At 37.0% G+C, this 24456-nt stretch overlaps 1 protein-coding gene and 1 non-coding gene across 2 annotated transcripts; both read right to left on the reverse strand.

Annotated features, from left to right (window-relative positions):
- Positions 1-8798: 8798 nt before the first annotated feature.
- Positions 8799-18754, reverse strand: DYNAP (dynactin associated protein). The gene is made up of 3 exons (XM_064378938.1): positions 18626-18754; positions 14825-14989; positions 8799-9116 (listed from the first exon to the last, which is right to left on the reverse strand). Exons 1-3 carry the CDS (start codon positions 18680-18682, stop codon positions 8799-8801), a joined length of 540 nt encoding a protein of 179 aa, XP_064235008.1. The 5' UTR covers positions 18683-18754.
- On the reverse strand, positions 11147-11282 carry LOC135276144 (small nucleolar RNA SNORA64/SNORA10 family). Its single transcript, XR_010343708.1, has one exon. It is a non-coding gene; the product is annotated as a small nucleolar RNA SNORA64/SNORA10 family (small nucleolar RNA).
- Positions 18755-24456: the final 5702 nt, after the last annotated feature.

The raw sequence follows: 24456 nt of genomic DNA on the forward strand, positions 1-24456 counted from the left end.
ACTGGATTTCAGTAACTTGGGTTTTGCTTCACTGAAATTCAATCAACTGACCTGTGCCTGTCTAGTTCAGGAATGTGACACTTGGCACTCAATGTGCCAACCATGAAGTGGTGCGTGGGAGGGTAGGATTTCTGCCTGAGCTAGTATGAGTTTTAGGGGGAAAATTGAGGGGATTTGTGATCTCATGGAGGTCTAAAAAAAACCATAATGGAAATCAGGAGAAAGGATATCTAAAAAAAGAAGGCATCTGTAATCAAAGTACAAAATTAAAGTTTAAACTTTTGATGTCGGGGGGGCTCTTTCTGGAGATGACAAGGTCTAGGATGGGGGTATGGGTTATTGGAGACTAGATGGCCACAAAGCTCATAAAATCATAGTCACTGGTATTAAAGTTGTCAAAGAATTGTGATGACAGCAAGAGTTGAGTAGGGAAAAGGACTGAGCAGGTATCAAATGAGACTGCCTGGGAGCTGAATGATGATAACAAGGAAGGATAGATGGTGGAAGAATCAAATAGCAAGAGTCCCAAATCATGTGTGTTTTAATGAGGAAAGATTGGTTACAGTTTGCCAGCAACAATGGGAAACTAGAAAGTTCACCTTTCCCTTACCTCCCACTGCTAGTTTCAATCTGACCAAAATATGAAATAGTCACTAAAGAAGACAAAGGGAAACATTATGCTATGGAAAAAGACATCTTCCATTACAGCAAAAAGATGGTGGACCCATAGTTTAAACAGACTGAAGACATACATAAGAGAGTTTGTTTACTTGGTGATGAGGATCCCACAGGGAACAGAGGGAAAGATTAGGAAGAAAGGAAGAATTGAAGGATGAACTAAAAAGGAGGAAATAGAGAACAAGACGGGGATGGGAGATGAGTCAAGGATTGGTGATGAGAAGGCTTCGCTTAGGTGGTAGGGCAAGTGGAGTTTGCAGCTCAAGGTTCTAAGAAGCAAGTGGTCAAAACAATTTCAGTGACTTACAAGCTAAGGCCTGATGTTTCAGGGCTCCAAATATTAATAACAAGATGTTGACAGAATGAGTCAAGGTCTAATTCAGCATGTTCAGCAAATATTTCCTAACCACATATTATGAGCTTGCCAGTGGAGATTATATATTTGTACGTCTCAACTTTAGAACAATAAGCAGTTAGCTTACAGTTTCAACAGGGTCAATATGCATCATTGCTAACCTCCCTAAACTTTGGTTTTATTTCCAGTCTTTACGGATTATTTGACTTGCCCAGGGGTGGAAACTGAAAAACAAATCAGACATATTTCATCAAAAAAAAATAAAATCTCAGAATCTCCTGACCAGCTGTTTTGCAGATTTTTCTTGCCCTGTTGGAGGTCTAGTTCACATAATCCGGCTGCAGAAGAGAATATAGAGTAAGAAGGATATAGAACTTCCAAGGATAAAACTGAGTGAACTGATTTTCTTACACCATAATTTTTCTTTTCTTTTTTTTAAATTTCAATAGTTTGGGGGGGATAGGTAGGTTTTGGTTATATGGATAAGTTCTTTAGTGGTGATTTCTGAGATTTTGGTGCATCCATCACCCGAGTAGTGTACACTGTACTCAATGTGTAGTCTTTTTATTCCTCCTCCCTTTTCCTCCCTTCCCATGAGTACCCAATGTGCATTATATTATTCTTATGCCTCTGCATCCTCATAGCTTAGCTCCCACTTGTAAGTGAGAATATGCAATATTTGGTTTTCCATTCCTGAGTTACTTAACTTAGAATAACGGTCTCCAACATTATCCAGGTTGCTGCAAATGCCTATGGCTGAGTAGTATTACATGATGTGTGTGTATAAATATGTGTATGTGTATATATATATGTGTGTATGTATATATATATATGTGTGTATGTATATATATATGTACACATATATCCACTCATTGATTGATGGGCATTTGGGCTGGTTCCATGTTTTTGTAATTGCAAATTGTGCTGCTACAAACATGCATGTGAAAGTATCTTTTTTGTGTGACTTTTTTTCCTCTGGGTAAATACCTAGTAGTGGGATTACTAGATGGATTTATAGCCCTTATGGCAAATTTTGACAATTTGTAGCATTTGGCAGGGATAAGTATGAAACTACTTTATCAATAATTGGAAACAAAAGTGCTAACAGTTCTTAACAAATTTCTAACATTACTTTACCAATAATTTTAAAGCCAGCTTATTTATTAAAGACTTAAGTCAGAAGTACTTGAAAAGAATTTGGGCTTATTATTTAGTTTTATGAGAATTCTTTAAGTCAATTTGGTACCTTGTGGCCAAAGCACAAAACAAAATACATGTATGTACACAGAAATACACATATACATGCCCATACAGACAAAGATACTATAGCTTTTACTTTAGAGCTCTAGGCATGGGATAGTAATACAAACTCACTGGTTTACAAAAACAGTAACAAAAATAAAAAGTTGCACTCAAATAGTGGATTTTATCTCAGTAGAAAGATAACAGCAGATTTAAAGCAGGCAGAAAAGAAAATAGAGAAATAGACAATTTAGGAACGCCAGAGTTGCAGGTCAACCTCTGGGCTCTGAATTTTTCTCTGATGTAATTTGCCCATCAGTTTAAAATGTGCACAAAATGACCATAATATGCAATCAGCCAGAGTACTAGAGAACCTGGCATGCCCTAGACCTTTTCCATTTTACACAAACACTTGCAAGTAGAGGCACCATAAAACCAACGAGGTGCCCAAAATGGGGTCCTTCTCCTTGTCCTTCCTCATTCTTAGATGATTCATTTCCCACAATTTTTTCTTAAAAGGAGAAACTGAGCTGTGGCCTAGGGTTTAGTGTGGTGGAGTGAATTGTGCTGACTGTAGGTGGGATTCCACACTGTCACCACCATCATTTATGCCCTCTTCTTCTCTCTGAAGGGCTAGCACCTTTAAGAGGGCTCTAAATACAGGGTGACCAGCTCTTACGAGAGTTTCCTGGATGAGCCTTTTTAAACTAATTTTGCTGGAGGTTCCCTGCAGTTCCTGTAGTTCCCTGTTCCAAAATGCAAACTGTGCTTTGAGGGGAGGGCAATCCCCTAGACGCTCTCACTCAGCCCAGTGGGTAAATAAATACCTAGTAGTGGGATTGCTGGATTGAATGACAGTTCTACTTTTATTTCTTTAAGGAATCTCCATATTGTTTTCCTTCCCACCAGCAATGGAAAATTGTTCTTTTTTTCACCATATCCATGCAAACATCTATTATTTTTGGATTTCTTAATTATGGCCATTCTTATAAGGGTAAGATGGTATCACACTGTGATCTTATTTTAACTCTTAGAGAAAAGACTCCTTTCTCTCAACTCTAGGATCATTTCTATGTGATTTACATGGGGAGATTATAGGAATAGATCCATTCTATTGCTCCTCTAGAAGAAAATCTAGGAAAAACAGTAGTGTTCTATTGTATGCCTTGCATATGGCACCATTCATCATAAACCAGCTTTCTTAAAAAGTTTCTGTTTAGGCTGTGAAAACTATGCTCAGCTTGAAACTATCACATAAGAACTTAGCTAAGTCCTGAAGAACTGTCAGGAAACTGTTCTGGGAAATCATGTATTCTATCTTCTACCTGGTTATGTTTGCATAGTGAATGCTGTGGAAATGCAGCTTTGAATCTGTATTCTGAAGAAAATAGCATCTCTCAAATGGTTGAACTCATAAAGCAATTTAATAAAGTAGCTATTTATACAGCAAGTTCATATATTTGAAATGCAGCTATTTTAATTGTAATCCAAGTAAAATAAAATCATTGTAAAATATTTTGATTTACCATCAAAAAGCTAGATATTTCATGATAAGTGGAAAGCTCGGGTTAATTAAGAGTTAAAAATATTTATACTATTCATTGTTTAAATGTGAAGTTGTTTAGCACATGTAGGATTATGTCCTGCATTTTCCTTCCATCCACAGCAACCAATTTCATAATCCCAGTTCTAGAAATATTTGTTACTTTGTTAATTTTTTTTATAGTTGCAGATTTCAAGAAATATTGGACTTAACACTAAGTTAACTATGATACATCTATTCAGGAGTGAATTCAATTCAGTAATTATGATTGCCCATTGTAGGCTACGCCTTTTGGAGTATATATTTTATGTAAAACAATAATATTAACCATGCCACCAATTGATTGATAATTATCTAATTTCTTTCTTATGAGTCTTCCTCACTGGAAAATGACTCTGTAATCTGTATAAAATTTCTTCCAACCACATACTAGTGTGTTACTGTTGAAAATATTACAATTTCCAAAGAGAAAAAGATGAATCATTTGTTTTGGCTAAAGTCCAAACCACTTGGTAAAATTAATAGGAAACTCTTCTGGCAACTGCCAAAACCACTTTCGGTGATGTGATTTTCCTCCCAACATCTCTCAGGTACAGTTTTTCTTACTCAAAACATTGTTTGAGTAGTGGTATTCTATTTCCTACGGAAAAGGAAGAAAGCAAACTTCTACCTTATTTGTCAGCTTCCTACTTAAAACCATGCCTCCAGCCTATTGATTTATGGAATGAATCAATTTTTTCTTGTTTAATTGAAGCATAATATGAATGAGATTAGAGAAATTATCTAGTCCCATTTTCTCATTTAATAGATTTGCAGAATTGTGGCAAAATGGAGGTTCACTGACAACCATGGTCACCTTTTATGATTTTTTTGTCCTTTTGTTTTTATTTTAAACATTTACTAAGTCAGAAGTTGTCATTTCTTTGAGAAGTTACAGGTAAGTAAACAAATTGAAAAAAATTATCAGTATGAGTTGAGAAGCCAGTTCACCTAAAATGAAGTAGAAAGATGGGGTAAGAAGATCCCCTTCCTAACTGGAAATAGACTGGCTTGGGAAGTTTAACTGTGTATATTACATAAATAAGTTCTACTAGGTGAGTTCCATTTATAGTTACCTTTTTACTATAGAAAAAACAGGTTTTTCTTTGAACTGGAAATCCTGCTTGCGATCTACCTTCTCTACTCAACCATGACTGGAACTAGATAAAGCCTCTACAATCATGCCAACATTTCCTGGTGACTTCACTTTCTAGTTCATATTTCTAATTGAACAAATGAAGAGATCTGTTTTAATGCGACTCTCTGGCATTTTGCATTTATTTTGTTTAACACTTTGTCACATAGTGCTTTTCACCAGAGGCAAGTTAGTTGGCAAAATTTGATGCATTAAAGATAATCAGTCATTCGTTTATTCATTCATTTAACAAATACCTACTGACATAGCTTTGTGCAAGGTAAAGTCGTATGCTGAGTGTTGCGGATTCAGAGCTAAAAGCCAGTGAGCTCAGCCTGGAGAGGAGACTGACACTCAGGCGGGTGACTCCACTGTGGTGTGGCATGTATTACCTCTGTGGACACTCACAAGAGGGTGCCAAACCACCTGACCCCATTCGAGATAACAGGGAAGGCTTTCTGTAGGATTCAGCAGCTAAGCTGACTTTTAAAGGCTTCATAAAGAGCAAGCCAGGTGAAAGAAAAGTGCTCCAGGAAGAGCTGGCAGCCTGTGAAGAGACTGATGAACCTTTTGGGAGCTCGTTAAGAGCAAGGACAGTTGGAAAAGAAGAAGGAGGCAGACCACATGGAGCAAACTGTGTCTCATTTGGAAAGCTATTTGAAACCACAGGATTCATTTAAGCATGCAAGTGGCAAAATATAATTTGTAATTTTGAAAGCTCCCTCTAGCTGATGTAGGGAGAATGGTTTGAAAGGTCAAGAGGAAAGAGAAGGAACTCATGCTTAAGGCTGAGAGAAAGAAATGATTTTAAGAAATAAAAAAAAAAAAGCAGTGTTTTGTAGTTTTCCTTGTAGAGTTCTTTCGCCTCCTTGATTAGGTATATTCCTAAGTAATTTAACTTTTTGCAGCTATTGTAAAATGAGTTGAGTTCTTGATTTGATTGTCTGCTTGGTCACTGTTGGTGTATAGAAGAGCTACTGATTTGTGTACATTAACTTTATCGGAAACTTTGCTGAATTCTTTTATCAGTTCTAGGAGCGTTCTGGAGGAGTTTTTAGGGTTTTCTAGGTAAACGATCATATCATCAGCAAACAGGGACAGTTTGATCTTTTTTTTTTTTCTGAATTGGATGCTCTTTATTTCTTTCTCTTGTCTGATTGCTCTGGCTAGGACTTCTGGTAAGAGTGGGCATCTTTGTCTTGTTCCAGTTCTCAGAGGGAATGCTTTCAACTTTTCCTCATTCAGTATTACGTTGACTATGAATTTGTCATAGATGGCTTTTATTATATTGAAATATGTCCCTTGTATGCCCATTTTGCTGAGAGTTTTAATCATAACTGGATGCGATATTTGTCTTTCTGTGTCTGGTCAATGTTACTTAGCATAATATACTCCAAGTTAATTGATGTTGTTGCAAATGTCAAAATTTCCTTCTTTTTAAAGCCTGAATAGTATTCCCTTGTGCATACATACATAGTATATATGCATCATATATATGATAAATTGTGTGTGTATATATACATATACACACACAATGGAATACTATTCAGCCTTTTAAAAAGTGAATATAGACAAATATTATATATATCACATATTCTTTATCCATTCATTCATTGATGGAAGCTTAGATTTGTTTCATATCTTGACTGTTGTGAATAATACTGAAGTGAACATGGAAATGCAGGTATCTCTTCAAAACACTGATTTCATGCCCAGAAGTGGGATTGTTGGATCATATGGTAGTTGTGTTTTTAATTTTCTGAGGAACCTCCATACTATTGTCCATACTGGATGTATTATTCACATCACATTCTCACCAATAGTGTACCAGGGTCCCCATTCTCTACAACCTTAATAACACTTATCTCTTTACTTTTTGCTGTTGTTGTTGTTGAGACAGAGTCTCACTCTGCTGCCAGGCTGAAGTTCAATGGCGTGATCTCAGCTCACTGCAACCTCCAACTCCCTGGTTCAAGTGATTCTCTTGCCTCAGCCTCCCAAGTAGCTGAAATTACAGGCATGCACCACCATGCCCAGCTAATTTTTGTATTTTTAGTAGACACAGAGTTTCACCATGTTGCCCAGGATGACCTCAATCACTTGACTTCGTGATCTGCTCACCTCAGCCTCCCAAAGTGCTGGTATTACAAGTGTGAGCCACCGCACCCAGCCATCTCTTTACTTTTTGATAACAGTCAAACTAACAGCTGTGAGGTGGTATCTCATTGTGGTTTTGACTTGTATTTCCCTGATGGTTAATGCTGTTGACCACATTTTTATATACCTGTTGGCCATTTGTATGTCCTCTTTGGAAAAATGTATATTTCAATCTTTTGCCCATTTTTAAATCAGGTTTGTTTTTCTGCTATTGAGTCATGTGAGTTCCTAATATATTTTAGATATTAACCACTTATTAGATATATAGTTTACAAATATTTTCTCCTATTCTGCAGGCTGACTTTTCATTTCATTCCCTTTGCATTGCAGAAGCTTTTAATGTAGGCAATAATGTTATGTCAGCCAGAACTAGACTCATACATTGTACAATTTCAATTTGGGGGAAGGGCCAGTGTGGGGAGTAGTTGTAGGCTAACATTACTGGTGATAACTAAAAGTTAACTTAATATAGAACAGGTCATTTTGATGATTGATGATAGTTCTATCAAGTCTTAAGTGGTAATGGTAGCATTTGTGGTTGCAGGTTCAAATGTGTTGACAAAAAGAGTAAACTTTGTAAAATATTTTAAGAGATTTATTCTGAGCCAAATATGAGTGACCATGGCCCATGACATAGCCCTCAGGAGGTTCTGAGAACTTGTGCCCAAGGTGGCTGGGATACAGCTTGGTTTTATATATTTTTAGGGAGGCATGAGACATCAATCAAATACATTTAAGAAATACATTGGTTTGGTTCAGAAAGGTGGGACAACTCAAAGTGGGAGCTTCCAGCCTATAGGTAAATTTAAATATGTTCTGGCTGACAATTGGTTGAGTTTATCTGAACACCTGAAATCAATGGAAAGGAATGTTCAGGTTAAGATAAGGGATTGTTGGGACCAAGTTTTATTGTGCAGAGCAATCTCTCAGATCTCAGACTTCAGAGAGAGAGCAGGTTGTAAAATATTTCTTAACAGACCTAAAAAGGTGCCTGACTTTTTGCTGATCATCTCCTGGATGTGGAAAGAAAGGAAGGAAAACAAAAGGGGAAGGGTATTCTCTATAGAATGTGGAGTTTTTCCCATGAGAGACTTTGCAGGGCAATTTCAAGGTATGGCAAAAAATATATCTTGGGGTAAAACATTTTGATTTTTTCTCTTGTTATGCCAGAGTCAGACTGGAAAGTAAGTCACAATATACAGGGTTAAATAAAACCCATCTGATGAGAATTTATGATTTGTAGGGCATGATTCTCCAGATCAATTAGAAAGGAATTTGGGCAAAATAAAAAATCAGAGCTTAGTCCTAAGATGAATAGGTGGAGATTATACATTGTTGGAAAAGAATGATGAGCATTGTTACTGCAGGCTAAGTAGAAGTTACAGTAGTTATAGGTTAAGTGGAAGTGGTATGTTTGTAGATTCAGTTGAAGAGAATGTAGTTGTTGATTCAGTCAAAGAGATGGTAGAAGTGGTGATTGTTTGAATTGTCAAGTAAGTTGTTGAAGTAGGACTTGATATTGTTGAAATTGTAACAGTTAAAGAGTCTGTTACAGTGATGGCAGCCATGGTTCCACTTGAAGTGATAGGAGCAGCTGTTACAGTAGCAAGCTGAGTTGAAGTGATGACTGTGGCTGTTTAAATTACATATTAAGAGAAAGCCGTAGTAGTTGTAGATCTTGTGGAAGTGGCAGTTGTAGCTGTTGAGGTTGTAGTTTCAGTGGTTGTAGGTACAGTTGAAGTGGTGGTCATTGTAGGCGGACAAGCAGTAGAGGGTGTTCCAGGTTTGACAGTCACACACTCTCCATTGTTTGTGGACAGCTGGATAACAATGGAGGAATTGGCACTTCCTTCCTTATTCACCAAGCATATTATGAGTACCCCAATTGCTGTCATTATCACACAGGCTAAGAGACAAGCCAGGAAGACTTTCCACATAGACCAGTCACCGTGACAATGTCCTTTTACCTAAGCATGTGTATAAAAATATCAGCAAAGAAAAACAAAAATGCTTGTAATTTATCATCTCTTTTATATTACTTATAACTTATTGTATTAACATCATTTAAGTCACTATGTGTCTCTGAAAGTTGGGCTTGAACTCCATGTTTTCATGCAAGTGGAAAAAATTGTCTGTTGTCCCTTACATTAGAAGACAAATCTGTAAAATTTCATCTTCTTTTATTCTATTTTCCATTTGTCTCTTTTCAACGGACTTAATTTTTGTAGAGCAGTTTTAGGTTGACAGCAAAATGAAGCAGGAGATACAGAGATTTCCCACATCCCTCCTGCCCTCACACATGTGCAGCCTCACCAGTTGTCAACTTCTCCCATCAGAGTAGAATATTTGTTACAGTTAATTAACCTACAATGATATGTCATTATTAGAGTCCATAGTTTACTTTAGGGTTCACTCTTGGTGATGTGCACTCTATGGGTTTGGACAACTATATAATGACATGTATTTACCATTATAGTATCATGCAGAGTAAAATCTGCAGATAAAATCTGCCCTAAAAATCTTCTGTGTTCCACTTATTCTTTCCTCTCTCACTCTTACCTTTTTTTTTTTTTTTCATGTGAGCAGAACAGTACTTTTAAACGCTAAATTCTGTTTCATGCACCTGATTCTCCAATGGACATTATCATTACCACAAACCGCTCCATTTCCTCAAGAAATCTGTCCTCTAACCACCATGCTCGCTTCTTCCAGCTTGTTTGTTCCCTGATACCAACATGGCCTTTCTTTAGTCTTATTGAAACCTTTGGTTTGGTAGCCCTTATTTCACTTGGATTCCTCCTTATCTACCTTTTGTTGGGTGGTTCATTATTTCAATAACATTCTTGCTAATTCCCTAGAATCTCTCGAACTTCCTCTTCTCATTCTCTCTAGATGGCAAGTAAATGACTATTTGCTTTCTCTGGACCCTCCCTAGAGCTGCCACACTGTTGGGGAATGTCAAGCCCTTGAGCAGATTAGAACCAATGTAAATGTATGTTCATCATCCTCAAATGAATTTTCTGTTCTGCTCTATCATCCTACTATATTTCCCTGAGTAAAATTCTCTCTCATTTCAAAGTACTTTCTCAATCTTCTACTGTCTCTTCAAATCTGTAATGTCTACCCACCAACCCTTGCACACTAGTTGTCCCTTCTCATTCTCATCAAATGACCACACCTTCCCACTTCATTGAAAAACTCAAAAACACCTAACAGTAACTCTTTCAGACCCCCATTAGCTACCAAACCTGCAAACCTCAACAGTCCACCAGAGGTCTGCACTCCGCCTCTCCTTCCCCGATTGACACAAGGAAGTTATACCTCCAACTGACTGTAGCTGGTCCCCCAATCTGTCCTTTGGATCCCATCTCCTCTCCCCTTCCCAGCAACGTTTCTCTTTTGATTGCCCTTCCTCTCGGAATGAATACTTCACCACTTTCCTCTTAAACGGCTCTTCCTTTTAACATTTAAACCCACTCAGATCTCTCCCATTTCAAACAAAAAACATCCTGCGATTCCAAATGACCCTCTTGCTATTGCACTTTTCCTCTCTTTCCCTGGAAAATGACATGTCTAGAAAGTTGCCTAGATGCAATGTCTCCATTTGCATATCTTTTAAGTCAGTGCTATCTGGCTTCAGCTTCCTTCATGCCACTGAAAAAGTCACCAGTGATATTCATTCATTAGAAGCTCATTGTCATATTTTAGACTTCATTTTACTTAAGCCCTCAGTAGCATTTGTCATTGGAGCCCATTCCTCCTTGTCTCTTTTGCTTCTGTGTTGTTCCATTCTCATTGGTTTCATCCTAGCTCCCCAGAATCCTCTTCTCAGCTTCTTTTGAAAGCTCACTGTTCATTTTCAGCCTTTACTGTTGACATACCCAGGCCCTTGTCTCTTTTCGCTGTAGGTCTGGAGTTAATGAAATTTTTCTATCAAGGGTCAGATAGCAAATATTTTCAGCTTTGTGAGCCATACAGTTTTTTTTCTGTCTCCCCAAAATCTGATGCTCCCTAGGAACAGAGAGGCCATTCTGGGGTTGGGTCTGTCATGCAATAGGAGAGTCTTCCTCTGCCTCTCTGAAAACACATCAAGCACACAGGTGACCTGTGTGATTAAGCAGAGCTGAGAGGCCAGAGCTGTATAGTTTTTGTTACAGCTACTCCAGTTCTGTCATTGCAGTGGAAATGCAGTCACAGACACTGAATAAACAAGTGAGCATGGCTGCTCTTCAATGAAATTTTATCTCCAAAAATAGTTGGGGGCTTAGATTTGGTTACTTTATGCTTTCTCCCCAGGATTTCTCATTATATCCATAATTTTAGTTACCAACCATATCCAAATATGTTTATCCCCAGTTCAGCCAATCCCTCTAACTTTCAAATGCTTACATGGTGCCGTATTTTAGATCTCAAAGATGCCTCAAATTCAATGTGTCCAAACCCAAAGTCATGTTCTTCTCAGTGAAACCTGGCCAACTCCCACATCTCACTAAATGGCACCACCATCCATTCCATTCAATTCCATAAACTGGAACAAAGAGATCATCCTAGAAATCTCCCAATTCAGTACCAAGTCCTGCAAACTTTAGTTGCTAAATATCTCCCAGTATTATTGACTTTTTCTCCATCTCTGCTGATACCTGTCTAGCCCAGGCTTCCTTTATCTCTGCCTTGGACTACTGCAATAGCCTCAGACCCTACTTGTCCCCAGTTTCTTCAAATGCACCATGCTTACTTCTAAAGTAGGACCTTGGCAAAAATTTGTCTGTCAGTCAAGAAGGCCTTTCCAACCTCCATCCTCCATCCTCCGTCCTCCATCCAGAACATAGCATTGTTCACCTTCAGCACAGCACTGTTTCCACAGGCACCTATTTTGGTACCAGTTCCTGAGCACTGGTCAGTGACTATGTTATTAGGAGGGAAATCAGGCACTATGAGAAGAATGATGCACTAATTTTTCTTAGAGCATCCCCAATTATTTAAGTAATATTGATTGCCAGGTTACGAATCGACTCCTGATAACAACCATTTATAACTTCCGATCATTCAGCATGTAGGTGGCTACCTGGAGTGAAATATAATGAGAGAGACTCAGAGAATCCACTTGAGTGCATTATCTCCATCCCAGGCCTAATATCTGAAATTGTACAATAAAAAACTCCCTAGTTTTTCATTGTACAACTCCCTAATTTGCACATCAAATTTCCATTGGCGTGCATTTTAACAAGATAAACCAAAGCCCTGCTTATTTTCTCACTATCTTTAACAAAGATTAAAGAGATTATTTACCAGCACAGTTTAAAAGAATAAACACAAAATGTTAGATTAGAGACCCTATGTTGAAATCTACATGCTACCTCAGAAAATTTCTTAGCTTTTTTGAGTTCCTATTTCATTTATGAATTGGTGATAAAAATGGCTTGTGACTTATAGGATTGCTTTAAAATTACAAGAATTGAATTGGTTTATTAATACTGAAAGTATTTTGCAAATATTTGTTGTTACTATTCTTAGACAGGCAATGTGGCATAATAGAAGAGTCCAGTCTTTTTTAAATAGAGAGATATGTTTAATTTCAGAGGTACGAAATCTTAAACAACATCCTTACCTTCTCTGAACCTGAAGTCTCTTATTTTGAAATACAGGGATAAAAATTTTCCATCTCATATTGTTGTTGAGAAGATTAAAAATAACATATATAAAGTCCCTAGTTTTCAAAAATATTATTTTTATTTTGGTTGCAGTATAATATAGGATTTAGAAACAAGGGCTTTGGAGTCCAATAGATTATTTCATTGTTACCTGACTGAAAGCAAGATCCTAGGTCTGAACTATTACAAAATATGGGCCATGGTAGTTGTTGGAAGACTAGGGTTTCATGAAAAGCCTGACGACACCAAGACAGCAGCGAAAGAATGAGGACAATGGTCACCAAGGCCAGGGAAATGAGGGCCACTAAGATCGAGTTAGCCCTAGGACAAATAATATCCTTTTTCCTTGATGGGAGGCACTGAAAAGGAGGTTCAAGAAAAAAAGGGGTAAAAAGCCTTATGTACATCTGGGAGAGGAGTCTATAATACTGCATTACACAAGTTTAGAAGAGCCCTTAAATGAAATAAAATGCACATGATCAGACAAAAGAAAATAAGTTCTCTTCCTGCTTTGGCCCCTTCTGGCAAAAACCGTGTGAGTTGTAGCAACTATCTAAACTTTCCTGAGCCATATTTTCCCTAATTGTTAAATAATTTAATGGGAGTAGATCAGTCATTCTCATCACTAGTTGTACGTTAGATTCATCTGGGTAGTTTTTAAAAACTATTGTTTTCTCCCCCGACCCCCTGACTCCCACCCCTCCCACCCCACCACCTAGTTCCCAGGTGATTCTAATGTGTAGTCGTGTTTAAGAACCATCAGGGGCCAGACACAGTGGTTCACGCTTGAATCCTAGCATTTTGGGAGCTGAGGCATGTGGATCCCTTGAGCCCAGGAGGTTGAGACCAGCCTGGATTACATGGCAAGACCTTGCCTCTGCAAAAAAGTACAAAAATGAGTCAGGCATAGTGGTGCACGCACGTGGTCATAGCTACTCGGGAGGCTGAGATGGGGGGATTGATTAAGCCCGGAAGGTTGAAGCTACAGTGAGACGTGATTATGCCACTGCACTCCAGCCTAGGTGACAGAGAGATCCTGCCTCAAAAAACAAAAAATAGAAATAAAAAAAAGAGCCAGAAGACTCAATGCTATTGAAGACATCTTTCAAGTCCATGATTGATATGAATTACTTAACTTCTGCAAACATTTTCTAACTCCATCCTGCTGAGCTGATTTATTCTTTCACATGGTCCCAGAAACAGTATAAAATTCATATTGTTTTGTCCAGAATCAAGAAACAAGGCTCAGAGGCTCTCTACTGAGTCTCTATAGCAAGACTAAGCAGCGGAAGGAAGGAATTCCAGAGTCTGGGGAACCCAACCAAACCGCCAAGCCGTATCAGTAATTTATAGTCAATGTTAAATTTCTATACAAGGGCTGAAGGCTTCAAGATACAGTCCAGAGGTAAAGTTCATCATTCAGCCTACAGGACATGAGGTCAGGAGCCAAGGAGAGCTGAGTTCATTCTCCAAAGCTAGCAGAGACACTCCAGAGAACAGTAAAGTTTCTGTGTCAAGATCATATACACCAGAGGCCAGAACCCAGGGAGCTAAAGAAAGTGCCACACACAGGTTCAGAGGCTGCACAGAGTAAGAAAATAAGGTGATCGCCAGTAGAATAGGACCCATGAAACTTTAAATATGACACGGTCTCCCATCAGATCCTAATGGTGAATTAAACCCTAATACTGTCAACATTCTTATTTGTCCGCCCATCCCTAAACTTGCATTTGTACCTTACACTTATTCCTTTGATTTTCATATATGTTCTCTATCTAAGATATTGTGAATATTTGAGTCCCCAATTAGAACATTAGCTCTTAGAAAACAGAGACTAGCAAATATTTATTTTCTTATGAATTGTCTCACAGTGACTTGTACCTACACTGAGAATACAGCAAATGCTTAATACAAATGTAAATGAATTAAGTAATTAAATACATTTCTTGGGAAAGAATAGGCAAAGTACCTCCCCATATAGAGCACATTCCAACTTGAATAAAAGCTCCTGTGCTAAATATTACCTGTGTGTTACAGGACTCTGATTGTAGACATCTTGAATGTGCAGGTACTCCTGGGCTCACGCAGACCCCAGTTAAGTTTGGAGAGACATCACTGGTTATGTCATTTGAAGGTGGACACCAGCATATGGAACTGTGAGCCTCTTGGTCATTTGGACGTGTGATTGGCTACAAAGGCAGAGTGGAAGTGATTAGGAAACCTAGGAAGCCATGGCACTGAACTGCTAAAATAAAACTATTCTATCAAACATACATAAGTGTATGACTTTTAAAAGGAATAAATGTTTTCGTATCCTCTGAAGATAAAAAATATAGACAGATTATTATACCTTATACTTTAATTAATTTTTGTAAGTTACCAAACTTCTAGTTTAGGAATGTGTATCCTCTTCTTCATGATATTACATCAATGGATTGAATATCTTCATGTTGCAAGCTGCCGTATGTGGAGCATGTATTAAGCCTCCATAAGGAAGAGGATGGTAAGCTGAACTCCTTGCATATTATTGGGTACAACCTGTTCAGGTCATTTTGGAAATGAAAATATTGAAGTAAAAAGAGTGGAAATGATTTGCCATCATGACACAACAGCGAGCACTGGAGCTCGGACCTTCCAGTGTTAAGGCCCATGTACTTTCCACTATACTATATTATACTATACTATACTAGGAATAGTATAGTGTAAAGTACACATTGTTATGCTATACCATGTTATGCTAATATAGTAATGTAGTATAGACTATACTACATACTAGTGAAAAATTCTTACACAAAATGACTGCTTTACATAATTCATATCATGCTCTCTCCAATGGAACTTGCAAGCCTGTGACAGAAAACAAACCATTTGTCGAGTTTGCAGTATGTTTTTGCTGGATTCCTCTTGGGCATAGAGCAGTGTAAAAACAGTCCACAACAATGTTAGTCTCTATTCTCAAGGAGTCTATTTTCCCATGGGGAGGCAAAACAGATTACTGTATAATTAATAAATAAATGCAATAATTGTAAATTCTCATTCAGAAGAAGAGGTGAATAAGGATTGAAAATGACTGAGTTGGCAGGGAAAGATTTTAGGAAAGAGATGATGTGTTAAAAGATAAAAGAAGGAAATAAGATAAAGTGAAAGTGAGAGAGGAGTAGATTCAAGAATTAATGGATCTTGTGGAAAAGTTTTTTGTTTGGTTGGTTTTGGTTTTGAGATGGGGTCTCTCTCTGTAACCCAGGCTGTACTCAATGACACCATCATGGCTCACTGAAACCTCAACCTCCCAAGTCTCAAGCAGTCCTCTCATCTCAGCCTCCTGAGTAGCCATGACTACAGGCATATGTCATTATGCACCTAATTACTTTTTATGTTATTTTTCGTAGTGATGGGGTCTACATATGTTGCTCAGGCTGACCTAGAACTCCTGAGCTCAAGCAGTTCTCTGGCTCTGCACTCCCAAAATGCTGACATTGTATGCACAAGCCGCTGTACCCAGCCAAAAGTTTTATTACATATGAAACGTAATGTAGAATTATTTAAGGCTCTTCATCTCACAGGATGATAGTGTTTACTTTCTACTGTGAATCAAGGTGATCTTTGGCCACTCCTCAATCAGCTTCAAAGGAGGAATACTAAAATTACCCACTTACAGATTTGCTCCTATGATCACTGAGTAAATAACTGTCACCTGCTTGGAGCAATGTCTGGCACATAGTATGCACTGAATAGGTGTTAACTATCATTATTGTTATTAATAGTAGTTACTACTGCTACTGCTACCAGTTGTCTTTGTGTTGATTTAATAACCCATTACTAATAGTTATAGAAATTACTGGCCAACCAACCAGTGAGTTCTGTGAAAACTGTCAAACCAGAATGATATGTAATCATTGACCCATTAGGAATTATCATTAAAAATACAAAAATATACAATTGTCATTAAATATAGATAAGATGGGATACTCCTGGCAGTAGACAATTAGCTAAGTTAAATTTTTCTATGAAGTATAATACCAAAGAAATAGATAACTGTCCCATGTTTATCAAATATGAATAAAATTCTACCTACTATTCATTAGGCAAATTTGAAGAAGTTGAATTTATCTTTTGATAATATTCTTGCTTATTTAACTAGGTGCTGATCCTTTTGTTTTTGGTACATCCAATTTGCTTGTGGCTAGTGAACCTGAACTTTTAATCCCCTTTGCAAACAAAGTGAAACTCACTCAGCAGGCCAGTTTCCCAGATTTTTCTGGTTCTGTTAGAATCCCAGCCCTTTCAGAGAGGGAGGTAATGGGTGGGTCTACAGGAAGGGTGGGGAACCTGTAATCTAGGCCCAGTTTGGGAATAATATTGCAGCCTAAGTAATGATTTTACTGTGTCAGATTGCTCTGACTCTTAGTACAGGTGGAGTCTCTATTCAAAACTGGAAGAGTTGAAGAGCTGTAAATAATATTTAATCAGCATTAGCATAATCCGTATTAGCTAATAATAGCTGCAGGCACCTGAAATGTATTAGTTATATTCACAAAAAGACACTCTATAAGTTTTATCCCCTAACTTTATAAGGATTAACTTGAGATTTCTTGTATCCCTAACAGAAAAACAAGGACACCAAAATTTATTTTCTATGTGTTTATAATCTTTAAATACTTCTTAAATTTCATCATTGAATTTGGCCTGAAAAGAAAAATATTGTTATATCTATGCCTGAATAATATAATAAAGTAAAATATTTAGTCAGTTATCCAGACATATGCTGTTAAAAAAAAAACTTAAGCTAATATTTGTAAACATCTCTACATTTGTTATTATCTAGAGAAACTATCAAGATGATAAATACCTGGTCAAAGAAATTTTTTTTTCCGTCTGAATATTTGGACATCTTGAAGATTCAATTACAGGGTTGCCTGAGCAACTGACCAAACAAACTTCTAGACACTAACCCTGGGACTGAAGATCTTGGTTCTTTTGGTGAATCAGAAATCCTCTATAGGATTCATGTATTAACACTTACTGAGAAACAGGACTTTCTTCTTTGGTTTATCTCATATGTGAGTTATACAGGCTGATTACCACAGCTCCATATGTCAAAAGCAAACTATTTCTTCACACACGTTTCAATCATCTTCAGGCAGTGAATTTTAACTCAGCATTTTAATTTCCAATACATGTCCTCCTTCCTTTTTTCTGATGTCAAAGATTATTTGGTTGGATATAAATAGATACATAAAATCTGTATAAGATACAGATACATGACTATGATAACTATACACTGAAGGCTTGGTTCTCGGTGTAAAAATATTTTTTTTAAAGCAGACAAAATAGTCATATTTTGACACAAAGCAGGTATTTTTGGAGGATTTGTTTCTTAGGAATATTAATATTTATGATTAATATCTGGTTTTTAAGCGTATTTAGAAATCTGAGTTCTGACAAGTCTAAAATCTCTAAGCATCAAATTGTAAAACTAGAACTTAATAAATAAATACTGACATCATTGAAGTTTATGTTTACATGAGAGTGAATATAGAAAGTTAAATGGATCTGTTCGTATATCCTATAGCCATATGGCCATAGAAACATTTCTAATACTTTATATCTATGTATATTTAAATTATACCTAAATATATAACATAGTAAAAAAAAGACATAAAAGTTACAGCACAAAAATTGATATAGGGTTGCTCTTTATTTTGGAGAAGAATGCAAAATTATGATCTTGGCTACATTGTAGAGAAGAGATTAAGCTGATTTTAAATGCTGAAAATGAAACTGTAATATAGGCAAAACTATCAAACCAGAGCAACAACACTCACCAGCTGGTTTACAGAGTGCTCAACATTCAACATGTATGTTCCATGCTTTCTGTCCATTCTTGAGCGGCCAATATCACAAGCTTCTCTCCAAGAATATTTTTCAGTTTGTTCGTTGTCCTTTATATCTGCAACTATGAAACAATTAAAACAGCTGGCAGAAATCAGCTATGATGCATCGGCACAAGAGTGGATTAAACTAAATACTAATTATTCACTAAAACAGGATCCACCTTAGAGGAGGGAATGAAATGTTAATTGCAGAAAGACGCAAGAAAACCAATACTTACCTCTGAGAGTTATTGTGACTACCCACTCTGAAAATCTTACATTATTCTTCTGTCTCTCCTCTTTGGCCCCATCATTCAGGAACTCACCTTTTATTTTAGGACCAACCCCGGAAAAAAAACTCTGAGATAGAAATTTACCACTGCGTACTTTCTACTCAAGCATGAATGCCTCTCTCCCCTTGTTGGCACCATCTCTTAGGTACCCACGACCTTAGGGACACTTCACCTTTTCAGTCCCTGGTTTGGTGTCTGGAAGTCTCTTTGGTTGGCTGCTCAAGCAATTCACATTCATTAAAAACTATTAGAATCAATTTCCTAGGCAGTAATGGCAAAGGAGTGACAAAACATTGAAAATCTTTTTTTATTTTAATCAAAAAATCTAGTTTGTCCTAAATTGTAAAAGGATCAACTCTTGTATTGATTTATTCACTCAACAAATGAGAATATGGAGTTTCAAAAGTGTGCCAGGTATTTTTGTAGTGCAGAAAGTTCCATAATAAACCAAACAAAACACTCCTATTCTCTTTGTATATGGCATTTTTGGATTCCGAATATTTTTTAAGTTAATCTTTAAAATTTCTCTTACAAATGTATTCATTACCTTCAGCTTTTAAATTTTACTGGATCAACTGAAGTAACACAGCCTCAAGCTGTAGAATATAAAGAACATGGAAAGCTGTCAAGGAATTGAAAAACTGGGAAAAAATTGTTCTAAAGAGGAGTTTAAAATATGATGATTTGCTACAACATGGATGAACCTTAAGGACATTGTGCTAAGTGAAATAAGTCGTCACAAAAAAAGACAAATACTGTAAGATTTCACTTATATAAAGTACCTAGAATAGTCAAAATTATAGAGACAGAAAATAGAGTATTGGTTGTCCAGGACTGGGAGGAGGGAGAAATGGGCAGTTATTGTTTAATGAATATAGAATTTCAGTTTGGGACGATTAAAAGAGATCTGGAAATGGATGACAGCGATGGTTGCAGAATATTATGAATGTATTTAATTCCCTGAACTGTATACTTAAAATGATTAAGATGATGAGCTTTGTGTTTTGTGTTACCACAATTTTAAAAATGAAAAACAAAAACATAAAGACTTAGTCATGTTGAAGCAAAGCAAACAACCAGTGTATAGCCATAGGGTATAGGGACCAACATGGGTTAAAGGTGTCAATAATATTAAAAATGACTTTTGAAATACTTTTTGATTAACTTTTTCATTCATTTAAAAATCAGATTATTAAACAAATAATATATATTTAATTGCATATTATTTAAAATATTACTACAATTTTAGTAATATTTTAAATATTCTGGTTTAAAATATCACTAAAATATTTAAAATTTTAAATATTCTAGTTCTAAATGAAATGTTTCTGCAAAAACATTTCAATTAGAACTAGAACCACAGTGGAAGTGAAACTCCATTAATATTGATGGCAAGCACACATTACATCAATGCCATAAAGAGTGGAAGATTACTCCTGTCACTGGGGTCTCACTCTCACAGTCTCTAACTGGCCAAGCAGTTACAAGACTCAGTCACAAAATTTGGAAGAATATTTTAAAATTTAAAATTAAAAGAAATAGTAACAGAAAAATAAGACAACATTTCGCTCTACAGCTAAATATTCCATGTGAAAGTCAGATTTTTCTTTATTTTGCAAAGAATATTTCTTCACCATGTATTATGAACAATTCTTTGAATGCCTCAATCTAAACCTTAGCATAAAAAGCAGAGGACACTTGGATTGTTAGACGGGCAGAGAGCGTGGATACCTCTCATTACTTTGTCAGAGTTGCCGATAAAGGATCTTTGTTCTGAGAGGGATTTATAACCAAAAAGAAATCTGAAAGTCTTGTTGGCTGACATAGGTTGAGAAAACTCTTTGATAGCTGGCCATTCTTTGCAATGTAAGGTGGCAAGGGAACGGGGCTGTTTTTCAGCCATCCAATAAGGAAGTGAATTGGCTGTGTTGTCTCAAAGCCTAGGTCAAACATGTTTTGATTCACATCATTGAATTTCCTAATTCCAAATGTAAAGTCTACTTATAAATTTTAAATGTGGTTATATTGACAAAGCACAGTCTTCCACTAATTTATTCCCAACTATTTATTGAGTGCCTAATGCATCATAGGCATGTTTGAAACCTGGATATCAAATTAGCAGCAACCAAGACAGGCAAGACCTCTGCTTACACTCTATTTATTGAAAGCTTGACATTTGATTTTAACTTTCAAATTTGTTTAAAGTGTTAATATTTTTGTTCAGTCAAAGAGAATGTTCTCTTTTAGCTTTTTGTATGTTGGAATTAAAGGAAGAACCATAATGATAAATATAAATAAATATATTTCGACTTCTATAGAATAAAAGGCAATTGTATAATTCACCTGTGTTTGAGCACAGTGACTAGGAATTCATGACTGACGCAGGGGTTGTTATTCCATTTTTGGATAATATTTGCTGTTTGAAAGTTCTTTCTCCTATGGAGCCAAAATTTTCCTCATTTCTTTGGCTGACATACCCTGGTCCTCCTATCTGGAGATACCTAAAATAAAACTATTTTTCTTCAGAATATGGATCTATAATCCCTAATGCACAATTCTAAAAATACGAAGGCTTTGCAAACTGAAAATTAATTTCTATGTTTGGCATAAATTTATTTGGCAGTAAAAATTAATCTAAACAAGCAAGGATATTTTGGGTCTTTAATAAATTTGGCATTAGCATAGTTATTTATAAATTCAATTACAAAAATGTTAATGTGTGTTGCAGGCTACTAACACATGTGCTGTGTAATATGCAATATATGTACCATATTTTATAAAATTTTTAAAAATTTGAATCATGAAACATATCTAACTTAAGCCTTTTCACATGAGTGATGACGGGTTTATAGAAATGTTACATTTTTTTTATACCTAGGACCTCACTGTGTTGCCCAGGTTGGACTTGAACTCCTGGGCTCAAGCAATCCTCCCACCTCAGCATCCCAAGTAGCTAGAACTCCAGGTCACACCCATTCGTGTCAAATTTTACGATTTTTTAAAGACAGTTATGTCCCTCTTTATTCTCATCATCCTGAAAAACTATTTCATAAAAGACTTCAATTAGTAAACTGACTCTCATGACCGGCATTTGAAAACTGTGAATGAAAAGAAGAAAATGTAGGTTAATCAATTGTGAAAAAAATACTACTCTGATGGGAAATGCTGATGATGGAGGAGGCTATACATGTGGAAAGGGGCATGAAAACATATTTTTCCTCTCTGTACCTTTTCCCCAATTTTGATGTGAATCTAAAACTACTTTAAAAAATAAAGTCGGCCGGGCGCGGTGGCTCAAGCCTGTAATCCCAGCACTTTGGGAGGCCGAGGCGGGTGGATCACGAGGTCGAGAGATCGAGACCATCCTGGTCAACATTGTGAAACCCCGTCTCTATTAATACAAAAAAAAATTAGCTGGGCACGGAGGCGCGTGCCTGTAATCCCAGCTACTCAGGAGGCTGAGGCAGGAGAATTGCCTGAACCCAGGAGGCGGAGGTTGCGGTGAGCCGAGATCGCGCCATTGCACTCCAGCCTGGGTAACAAGAGCGAGACTCCGTCTCAAAAAAAAAAAAATAAAATAAAAAAATAAAAATAAATAAATAAATAAATAAAGTCTATTTGAAAAAAAGAAGAAAAGAATAGCTTTAACCATTGCTGGATTGCAGGCAATGGTGCTACCCTTAGGCAACCTCTGACATAGATTTGATTACCATAGTATTACTGACATTGTAGAAATGTGTATGACCCTTCCATTGGGTGTACCACACTGCTCAAAGCTAATCCTTGTAACACCTACAATTAAGTAGTATTATTCCCACTTTTCTGATGAAACATGTATACTTTCAGTGACCTTTTACAAATTCAAGTTACGATTAGGGTGTGTGGCTCTCAGGATCTCTATTCATTTCTTGTCGATGGTCATTTATTAGTGTCTAGTGTACACCACACTAAGCCCTAAGAAGGATGGGCAGAAAAAGTAAAAGACAACTCAGAGCTTGAATTCATTGTAAAGACCATACAACTCTGGCACCTTTAGAGATTCTGGTGAAGTATATCAAGATTCATCAGGGAGGTGCGGATACTCACTGGAAGCATGGCCAGGGTGGTGCTGCCATCTGGAATGAGACCAGCCCAAGAAAACAGAGATTCCTGGAATTCAGGCTTTAAATAACACAGAATTTAGCAACTCCCAGGGTGGAGACATGCCTCATCATCCTTGCTGACTCTGCAAGTTCTGTTCAAGCATGAGACAAATGTTAGGACGTTCACAGAGCATAAGGATCGGCAATCAGCTATGTGGGCCTTATTTTTGAGACTATCAAGGCCCTAGCTTTTGGAGCTGAGGTTTACCCATCAGTGGGACTAGTTTTTAGGGATGAGCACAAAAAGGTTAAGGCAGGGCCCAGGTTTCATGAAAAAATTGTGGCAAATAGACTGCTTATTAGAGTCAGAGCTCAGAATGAAACTCACAGCAAATATCAGATCTAAAAGATGGAGCAAATAGAGAAACTGGGACTTATAAGGTCGAGAACCATAACTGGGTTATCAGATCTGGAACCGAGATTGTGGTCAACTCAACCTAGGATTAGAGCAGGGTACAAGGGTTCAGGGGTGGGACATCATAGCTCTGTTCAGGGCTGCAGTAGCCTGGCTTGGGGTACAGTGAGCAGGGCAAAACCAACAGTCTTAGAGTTCAAAGTTAGGACTTGGCTACTTTCATTAACCTCACTGTAGATGGAGGATGGGGTGGTAAAGACGAGAGCTCATGAAGCTGGAGCAGTTCATAGAACTACCTGAGTCAGGTTTGGATATGGAAGACTGATGGGAACTAAGGCAGGACTGAAGAAAGCTGTGATTAATTCAGCTCTGAGGAGCTGGTGAAGAGTGGCAGGTAGGCAAGGTAGTGAGAAGTGAGAATTAATCACTGGGACAGTGGTCAAAATATTAGTAGGCAAAGGAAGTGATCTTTGAGGGATGTAGCTGGTGACAGTTTGGAAGAGGCAAATTTACATCCAAATCTTAATGGTCCTCAGTGCACGTGGATGGATAGAGAAAAGGAAGAACTTGTAGAATAGAGAAGTGAAGACCACCATGGAGTGGCAGAAAGAGGGAAGGCACTGGGGGAAAGTAGGAAGAGTGGCCTGGAGGCAAAGTAAAGGCTAGAATGGAAATCGGTATTAACTAGATTACATAGACAAAAAGGAAAGAAATGTCAGGATATGAACTTTAAAATATGAATTGAGAAATGAACAATACAATAGTCTTTGGAGCAAGAAAATAAATGAAAATTAGATGTAGAATAAATGAAAATTAGATGTAAAATTAGATGTAGATGTAGAATAACTAGTTTTATAGCCCTAGTGTTAGTAAAAAAATAAAATTGTAAATATCCCTAAATTAATTTCAGTGTTAATACAATCTATTTACACTGTTGACTGCCCTTTATGACCCCTGTTGGGCATTGGATGTTGAAATAGAAATAAGAATTCC

Source organism: Aotus nancymaae, unplaced genomic scaffold (assembly GCF_030222135.1).
Source record: "Aotus nancymaae isolate 86718 unplaced genomic scaffold, 86718_ANA_hifiasm-v0.15.2.pri h1tg000020l, whole genome shotgun sequence".
Lineage (NCBI taxonomy): Eukaryota > Metazoa > Chordata > Mammalia > Primates > Aotidae > Aotus > Aotus nancymaae.